This window comes from Notamacropus eugenii, chromosome 1 (assembly GCF_028372415.1).
Source record: "Notamacropus eugenii isolate mMacEug1 chromosome 1, mMacEug1.pri_v2, whole genome shotgun sequence".
In the NCBI taxonomy this organism is placed as follows: Eukaryota; Metazoa; Chordata; class Mammalia; order Diprotodontia; family Macropodidae; genus Notamacropus; species Notamacropus eugenii.
The window spans coordinates 41,614,226-41,624,437 of record NC_092872.1 but is presented as its reverse complement, the minus strand read 5'-3'; the positions used below and the strand labels follow the sequence as shown (position 1 = coordinate 41,624,437).

The window sequence follows — 10,212 nt, the reverse complement described above, 5'->3', positions numbered from 1 at the left end:
GCCAAAATAATCTTTAAAATATCTGATTCCATGCTTAGACTTGACTATCCTAAGAAATACCCAACTGGGCCAGATCCATGGTTCATTCAGTCTCATTCTGTGTCTTGGACAGGAGTCAAAATTTTTGCTAAATTTTGTTAAAGTTAAAATTTTTAACTTTTGTAAAGGCCTTTTAGAATTAATGGTTAAAACCTTCATTAATTAAATTTCTTTGTTAAAAGTTGAGTTGTGTTTGGTGCTGCTGTGAGTCAATGCGCCGTTATTTGGATCAAGATATAGCTTTGTACCTTGATATAAGAGGACCAAACTGAAAATCTTTTCCACAAATCTTTTTCTCCCTCTCCTCCCCCTTTTCTTTCCCTATTTCCCCTCCCTTTTTCACTTTCTTTCCTCCTCCTTTTCCTTACTATCTTCCTTCTTTCCTACCTCCCATCCTCTTTTCTTCTCCCTTCTCCCTTTCCTTTTGGCATAGAAAGAATAACTTCAGAGTTTAAAACATTTAGTTGTATATTCCATTTGGTCTGATGATCTTAAATTATGAGTTTACAAATTTAGAAAGACTACAAATGAAAACAAGTTTATAGATTGGAAGAAGGGTCCTCAAAAAGGAGTTCACAAATTATTTTAATAATTTAAGATTTCAATCTGAACAAGGCAAGTGCATATAAGTGTCAGTGTGAAGAGACATTTTAACTGTATTATTAACAAACCTGCAAACATTTGGATTGACAACAGAAACAGAAATTCTATTCAGCCATGCCCCTTGTCTTTTCAGGCAAAAGTTGCTCCTTACAATGTGTGTAATTTTGTTTCTACTTCTGTAGTGTTAATATGCAAATCCTCCAATAAAGTCTTCTTATGATCCCTTCCCTTGGGATGGAGGCAAACCTGGGTACTCAGAGTCTATGCAAAGATCAAGGTCTGGCAGGGGATACTATGCTGGAAAGCCTCAGTACGTACAGTCTTTCCAGACCAGCTGGTGTGTGGATCAGCCAGTCCACAACCCAGCCTGTCCAAAGCCTTGATAAGTTTGGAGGTGCTCGTTAATTACCAGGAGGCTGACCACCAGAGGCTGATTTTGGTTTTGACTCCAGCACTTTCTGAAGAAATGGAGAGATGATGCTCTCATAGACTGATGGAATGAAGGTATAAATATTTCCAATTTTTGTTTGATTCCAAAAATGGTTACAACTTTATCTTGGTTTTAATGTATTGGTTTCCAGACAGAGCCACCACAGACGGAACATGGTATAGTGAACACAGTTCTGGACTTGGTGTCAGGCAGACCTGTTTTCAAATTACACCTCAGATACTTACTGGCTGTGTGACGCTGGGCAAAGTCACTTAACCAGTCTCTGCCTCAATTTCCCCATCTTTAAAATGAAGGGTTTGGGCTTGATATGGCCCCGCAGGTCCCTTTTAGCCTTAAATAAATGATCCTGAGATCGTGAGACTTGCTACTGTCCCTTAACATTTTTTGGCAATCAAACGCTATTAAGTTAAAACAATATGCCACACGAAAAAAGGACATTTCACATATATTTGTAACAAGGAAACAAATTTATTGATTTTAAAAGACAAGACACAATTTTGTTTTGAAAAACACAAGAAAGCTAGCCTGAGTTCAAGTCTGAAATATTCAGAAAAATCCTACTAATATCTTTAGTATGTTCCAGTCATTTGTTTAAACAACACACTAAAAGTTAATATATATTTTTATAATTATAAAAGTTCCCCAGTTATTGTACAGTACACAATACAAATCGCCCACAAACTATTATTTAGCTCCTGCCAATTTTGAGAGGACATGATATACTAAAAGATTTAGCATTTCTCACAAAAATCACATCAGGAAATACGTATTTACAAAATCAAATACATTATACAAAAAACCATCACATGTTATTCTGTAAAGATGTTTTTAAATAATTAAAAAGTATATTCAACTGTAGTCCAAAAACTGGAAAAGAACATTACATTATCTCACACATACAATCTCTACAAAAAGTTGCTTACCTCATTTACATAATCTATTCAGTCAATTGTAAAAGAAATGTTCAAATATCTCCTAGTGTTGCTATGTTCCTGTGCTTGTGTGACTGAATAATGTAATCTGCCACTTACTAAGTGAAATTGAAATGATGGCACTGAAAAAAAAATACAGCATTTTAAAAAAACACAATGAAAGAAGTCACCTAGAAGGTACGAAAGCCCTGAGTGATAGTAGAATTACTGATTGGTAAGCACTACAATTAACCTAATTAAAAGTTTACCACCTCAGGCACAAATTTCCATGTTTTCTAAAAGGCACTCACTTAAAGTTTCTGTAACCATTCATGATGGTTGCTACTGTAGGTCCAAATTGATGATGGAGATGAGTGGAGGAAAAAAAAATTTGCTTTGGTACAAAAGATGCTTTTTAAATGAATAAAATTCTATACCTCTTTATTGGGTTATTTAAAATTGTGTCCAGTAAAGTTAAAACAAGGCAATCACTGCTTGAAAATATTAATTTCTCTCAGGAAAAAATTTACTTGGTTATCAACAGTCAGTGGGGAGCTTTGTCCTCCCAAGAATCATAATTCCTCTAACCGAGATTTATTGGTGAGCTAGATAAACAATTCTTACCAAAGATTTCATTACTCAGGGCTTCCAATCCCAACACCATAATTTGTTTGAAAAAAACAAAGGAAAGTGGGAAAAGAATCAAAACCAGAACCAAAGAAAAGAACAGACAAAACACCTTGGAAAATAAGGCATATCAGAGTTTACTTCAAATGAAAACTAGGCAGTCACTTTGTAAGTGGCTTTTACTATTTTAAGTAAAATTGGTAAACTAAACTCAGGTCTACTGGCACGTAAAATCACTAGCAGCAATGATCAAGGCATGCAAACTGAGAAGCATTTACAGTAAATTATTATGAAGAATCTTTTTTGTTTAAAAAAAGAGAGTTAAATTAAAACCCTTTGAGTATTGCATTTGTTTTAAGCTGATTTGAACAGGTGAATAAATTTGCATGGTTTGACTTTCTAAACTGCCTAAAAAAAATTCCCAATGTATCCAGCATACTTGCACTATACTAGTGATGCCATTTTGCTGGACTTCTAACTAGGATACGTTCTTCTCTGCACCCTGCCAGGCCAACATCTCTGCTGGCAACCCCATACTAGAGCCTGATGGGAGCAGGGGACCGAAGGGACCAAGTGCACCAAGAGTATCCTTGAACAAAATCAGCTGCTGTGTCGTAGACTGACATCTGCAGATGTCAGAAGCAGTATACATAGCATAGCTTCCCTTGACAGATGAGTCTAAACCAAGTACCGTTACTCTCCATTCTATCTACATATGATCTTTATGAGAAAATATAAAAGAATCATAGCATGAATAAAATTATGTCCATTATGGATGCATTCCCAAACGTTATTCTGTGAAAGATGTAGCGGTGATCCGCCTAACTGCCTGGCAATAGTTATCTTTTCTTTAATTACTAAAACTCTTCTTTCATTCCTAAGGCTTCACAAAGACTTATACATTGCAGTGCTAGGTAAAGGAAACTTTAAAAAATAAGTCCAAAAATTCAAATTCACCTTTTTGTGTATCCTACTTTTCAAGGCAATCTAAGTACCTTCCATGTGTGGTTTTCAGCTATGACATAGGTGTACAGGCCCACAGATTTGTCCCCCTTTCCTAGATATTTACATGGTATGAAAAAGTGAAAGTTTTAGTTTGTTGTAAACAGTACACATAACTTGAATGGCAGTGACTATTTTGAAGTAAGAATCTTGAGCCCTCTTCCAGAAAATTATAAAATGTATAGAAAATGCAAGTATTTAGTCTGGAAACACTTTTTTTCTCTCTCTTTTTCTTTAAAAACAGCATAATTAGACATTTGGATATAATGAGTCTTTTTTACCAGACTAGTCTAAATAAATGATCTGAAAGGCTTTTGTCCCCATTGTATATTTTACAATGCTCAAAGGGTTAATACAAGATATTAATTACATCAAATGGATTTTTCTAACACTAGAACTAAGCACTGAGTTATGGTCCTATCCCAGTTTTCTTCAAATCACCAAACTAGCAGAAACACTCAGATCCCACTCATTGACTTGTTCTAACTGTATACACAGAGGTTGTCCTATTCTGTAGAGACAAGGCCCAATTTTCGGAGAAGATGACTGCATATGCCAAATTAAATTTTTTTCCACTTTCTGGAATTAATTTTGTCGAAGTTTTACAACTGGTAATCACCAAAATATTAAAATAATTCAAGGATTATTTTAATGTTTTGGGAGGGGGTGGGGTTGATATTACAAAGGTCAGCTTGGTTGTAATCACTTCATCAAACTGTTCATGAAGGAGAACTGCCAACCCCTTTCACTTGTGTCCACATGGTGAGGACCAAATGTCACAGTGACCGACACACATTTTTTTTTTTTCACTCAAATCATCAAGAGCACAGCATCTGAATACATCATCTGAAGAGAAAGGAAAAGTGCCCTAGTTACCCCTGGTGGGGTCTAGGTTCAGAGGAAAGCATTCATGGTTACCATCTACAGACCATATACATTCCTGAAGGAGCTTCCAGCACTAGACGAGAACATGTTTATTTTCCCTCCTTTATGAATCCAAGGCGGGCATGCTGCACATGACTCACTTTACACTTGCCGCATTCAAACCGTTTTCTTAAAGTTCAACATCTAGTGAGAGGGACACAAGCTGTGCGGCACAGTACAAGAATAAGCAGAGAAAGGAAAACAGATTGAAAGGGCTGTAAGATCAATATAACAACTTCAGATTGAGCTTGGATGATGACACATGGTATCCACAGAAAACTTCTGAAAATTGAGCCCTGTGTTGTACAAGGAGAAACAATTTGCCAATTTAACCTCTACCGTCACTGCTCACTGTTTTCTTGGACACTAAAATTTTGGGGTGGATATATATACACACACACACACATACATATATGTATGGATATGTGTATTATATATACACATACATACACATATATATACATAAATGTATATATATATCTTTCAAAGTCAAAATTCATCATATTCAATCTTGGGGGCTAGAAATGCCTTTTATTAATCCCTCAGATTAGTGGGTTCTACCTAGAGGTTGCTCTCTGAAACAGTAGGAAGTTTCCCTATTATTATTATATTCACATAGTTCATAAGGTTCTTTTGGATTACAACAAGTAATAACATTATAGATTATAAAATGATAAGAATCTTCTAAATCTATAAATTATAGATTATTAGTACTGGATGTAACCCCAGGTCAAATGGAAAGAAAGCCTTTATTTAAATCCATAATCTATGTACAAATATATGACTCTGCTGACAGAGATTTAGCGTCCAAAGTCTTTTAGAAAAATACCAGTAGCAACAAATGATAAAAACTGGAGTAAGACTTCCAAGCGTTGCAATAAGTGTGCAATTGCTCCAGTTTCTTTAGACATGGGAATGATTATAATTGGGCTTTCGAATGAATACCCTAAATCATATTGGACCTGGGGAGTTCTATGTAAGAAATCTATAGTCCACTGTGGAGTCCAAACCCGGGAGGAGGGCACAAAGGGAAATGCTGGTGCATGTGTGTACACATTCTTCACTATTAAAGATTTCTGGCACTCAACCTTTTAATCTCTTTCACATTGTGGATCAGAAAGCAATTAATTGGATTAAGTCAGAAAATGACTTCATTTTGTTAGGCTCTACTTTACCAAGTTTTTCTTTAGAAAACAGTGAACAATGAAGGGAAGAGGTGAATCATGGAGGGTTCCAAAGAACCTACACCTCTCATCTCCATCTAAATTTGCATGTTGCAACCAGAGGCCTCTAATGGTACAAACAAATTCATCATTAAAATGAAAAGGGAGAATGACAAAATGCATTTAAAGTTTGTTGACACATAGGAAGAAAGTCATAACTACATTTTGGTCTAGTACAGAACATCAGTACTAAAGGAAAACAAACAACTCACAAACAAAAACAAAGATTGTTGAGGTTAAAAATGAAAAGTGGTTTTTTTTTGCCATTTTAATCTTAATTTCACTTGATTTTACTTGTAAACATTTCATAATGCACAATGAAGTGGATAAATGTTTATTGAGGCTTAGCTTAAGTTTTTTGGTGAGGGGTGCAAACATGTTGATATTTAGAAGGGAATGAAACAATGATCATTTAGATGCTATTAAGGTGAAAAAAAAAAGCCACGGTCTTAGTGAAGACTCCAAAAATATGCCTGATTTGTGTAGCATAATATATGAATCAATTTGAAAACTTTTTACATTTGTAATGTTTGAAATTTAATTAGGAAAATTTAGTTGATATTGGTTTTTTCTTGCGCCTAAGAAAATTAAGCAATAAATATACTATTCATTGCTTGAGTAGTTAAGTCATTTGGTATAGTAAACATGACAGATTGGCTCCTCCCTATCTCCCCCCCCCACCCCAGATAAACTGGGTAAGTTCCACCATCTAATTTTCTATAGGCCTTATTAGGAATCTGCAAATTCTTGTGCTTTCCCTCATTTTTGGCTTGTTTTGTTTTTGTTTTTTGCTTATTTATTTTTCACTACTTAAGTAAATGGGTGTGCCCACATTTAGAACCACAAAGAAACAGAAAAGATGGACCATTTAACACAGTGGCGCTATTTCACATTGATGGTAAGGGGGATAGGCTCACCTTCCAACATGGCGGCAGATGGACACCCCTTTGTGCTCACACATGAGCGCCTGCGTGTGTGTGCACAAATACAAGCATACACATAGACACACACATACACTGAAAAAGATGCACTGCGATAAGTACCTGCTCATTTTGTTTACTTTCTAAAATTAAAATGAGACAAGGAGGGCTTAGAAAATGTCATGTTGTTTGGAGGTACGGGAACCCTACTTTGAATGACACAAGTTGGTATTAAAACTAGCCTGCTACCCCATAACCCTAAGCAAATCTGATTTGTAAGAAAGTGAAATTCAGTTCTAAACAAGAAAAACTAGGTTTACCATCACTTGGAGAGAGGTATTCAAGCCTCCCTTTCTCCAACCCCCTCCCCACCCTAAATTTCCTTTGAAGAATATGTAACCTGCCCTTACTTCGGGGAATTGAAAAATGACAGGCACACCTTATTAAATGGATTTCAGAGTTACTCATATTAACAAAAAAGTACTAAACCTTAGCTTCAGTTCTGTTTTTAAGGCACCATGTAATAGCCGAGGTACAATGATCCCTGATGTACATTCTTAAATGGCAATGGTCCATCTAGCCACCTACTCCAATCCTACCGAGTCGGGAATAAGTAAAAGTGAGGTGTGCCAGTTACACTGCCTTAGTTTTCTTCTTAAAATTTAAATCCACATACTTTAGGAACCAGGAAATATCTTTTTTTTTTTTGAAGGAAATAATGACGCAGGTTGCTACATTCCTTGCATTCTATAAATTATCTTTTAGAATAGCAGCACATTGAACTACTATTAGGAAAAAAAAAAAGACCTGGAATAGAAGAAATTCATCCAGACGGAATGGTTTCCTGTATGTCCAGCTGAGCATAAGTAGCATGTACATTTTAAAATAATAATAATAATGATAAAAAGTCGTTACTTTTTTTTCAGTTTCAGTATCTAACTACAACATCTCCACTTAACAGCAGAAAGCATCTGTGTGCAGCGGTCCCAAATACAGACTCAGTAGTATTCAAACAGAGGGATTGGTACGCAAATAATATCTAAAACTCAATGTTTAACGGAAGCTTGCATTGTTAACGTGGTTTGATCATTATGCATACATATTACGTATACATCAACATGATCTCTGGCAAGTCTGCCATTTATTCTATGCTGATAAATGCACAGCTCAATTTCTTTTCTTCAGAGAAAAATAGGTGACCTTCCCAACCCTCTAACATTATAATAAAAATGCTCTGTATTCTCCCTCCACACTCAGAAATATCATCAAAATAGTGTCTTATGATTCTGTCCAATGAAAAGCACCTTTCAGAAACAAATTTGATGCATCTGCTGTCAAATGAGTATATGCCTCCAGTGTAAATCAAAGGAATTCGTTTCTTTTGATATTTCACAGAAGTGCACCTAATTAAAAAACTTACATATGAAATCATACACCATGACTAACAATTAACATTAACATATTTTTAAACTATGAAAAAATGTAAATTACTTTTTAATTATAAAGGACGAAAACATTGACATTAAGCTTTGCAAAAATCCTTCTTGACACCCGAAACTAAGAAAACTCTTCATATTGAGAGGCAAATGATTTGTTTACAAAAAAAATTAAACAGACCTGGCAAAAATACATACACCCATTCCATTTCACAACTCTGAAAAAGGTAATGTTCAGCACAGATAGAATTTGACAACAGTCGACCTTCAGGCTTATTCTTTTGTCAACTTAAGCCCAACATCACCAGGGTTAAATATAATCTGGAAAAATAAGCTTTAATATTTGTTAGACTGCAGTATAGGTGTTTCCGGTGGCGCTGCACTGTCTAATAGTCTGAGTACTTGTGACAATGTGCTCATTGTGAATGGGATTCAGAAGGTTCTGCTGTACCCCACTCTCGAGAACTGGCTGTAGGCAGCCCACCTGAAATGCCTGGTTCAGCTCTGTTTTCTCCCTTTTGGCTTGAGGCTCTGCAGAATCATCCAGTTCTTCATCTATTTCGCTTTCAACTTCACTGCCTTCGTCTGTACAAACAAAAAACCATGAAGACTCAGGCCAAAAAAGGTTTAAAAAAGCCTATCTGTCTTTAGATCATAACCTAAAGGACTCCAGTCAATAGAAATGTTCAAATGACTGCAATGAGAAAATGCCTTCTTTGGCTCCCCACTCTGGAGAGCCACATCCATGGCTTTTCTCCTACTGGGCTTGCCTCCATTACTATTATAAGGGCCCTGTAGTGGCTCTTTAAAATATTGTAGAGGAAATAATTTAATTATCATTTTCTGTGGGCAACAACCTGGTTGCTATTTCCTAAAGGTGTGGTGGAATCATGTTAAAATAAACATTCAAGATATCCTCTAACAGAAAAAGATACCGCAAAAGGGCCACATTTGGGGTATGCGGTGAATCCAGGAGAATCAGTCTTATCCATTCTATCTTGGGTGATTGTGGGATGGAAGTGGGGTGGGGCAGGGTGCATTTTGGGGTATAACATTAATAAAAGTCTCAGGTCTTCTGTTATATTTCATAAACACCATTTGATGAAGTCACCTCATTTCTTATGAACTACCTCCCTGTTTTATTTTGCTTTTTTGTAGCCTAGTATCCTGTCGAAACTGAGACCCAGGGTCATCACCCCAGTTTATTGTACCTTAGATGTAGCCATAAATGAGGGGCAATTGCTCTAGCATCTACAATTGTGGCCATCTCTAGGGTACATTAAACTAGGGTGATGAGCCCGGGTCTCAGTTTGGGGGAGATACTATATACTACAGGTAATTCAGAGAGGAACATGTTAGAGACAAGGTGTTCTTGTGCATTAATGTTATGGTAAAATTGGTGAGATAACACTGAAAAGTGCATTGTGTTTCTGTATTCTTAGAAAACTCTGTAGGAGTTTTAGAGTAGTGCATTGGTATAGGAACTTTCCTCACTGGGAGTTTCAAGTAAAATTATGCATTTAGTTTGTGTGTGTGTGTGTGTGTGTGTGTGGTTATGAGGACAAAAGTGAATGTTGTACAGTTCAAAGACATTATATCCATGAGAAGGCAGCATGTTATAGGGTAAAGAGAGCTGGAAGTCATATCACTTATATCCCTACACCTTAGTTTCCTCAATTGTAAAATGAAATGGTTATGCCAGAGGGGTCTTGAAGATCCTCTATAGCTCTAAAACTCAGTGAATCTGCAATCCTTTTAAAGGAGAACATCCTACTTGGGAGTGGGGAACCTGTGGCCTCGAGGTCACAGGTGGCTCTTTAGGTCCTCAAGTAGGGCTCTTTGAATCCAAACTTCATTTGTTGTTTTGTCAAGTTTGGATTCAGTCAAAGGGCCACACGTGGCCTCAAGGTTTCAGGTTCCCAACACCTACTCCTTTAAAAAATAAGGCAATGTAGACAAATTCTCTATTTTTTCTACTTCTAGAAAAATATCTTAGCCAAGAAAATATTTGTGTAATATTTTAAATACTTACCTTTATCCATATTTCCAGGGGACACAGCATTTAAATCACCAAAC

The 10,212-nt window shown here is 36.2% G+C and overlaps 1 protein-coding gene across 6 annotated transcripts in view; it reads right to left on the bottom strand.

Annotated features, from left to right (window-relative positions):
* Positions 1–1,541: 1,541 nt before the first annotated feature.
* RFX3 (regulatory factor X3) overlaps positions 1,542–10,212 on the bottom strand; it is a 330,189-nt gene continuing 321,518 nt past the window's right edge. For all 6 annotated transcript variants that reach the window (XM_072597449.1, XM_072597443.1, XM_072597457.1 and 3 more), the window contains 2 exons: positions 10,169–10,211; positions 1,542–8,721 (listed from right to left, as the gene is read on the bottom strand). In XM_072597449.1, the coding sequence (XP_072453550.1) occupies positions 8,483–8,721; positions 10,169–10,211 (282 nt within the window). In that variant the 3' untranslated portion in view covers positions 1,542–8,482. The remainder of the gene's footprint in view (positions 8,722–10,168; position 10,212) is intronic.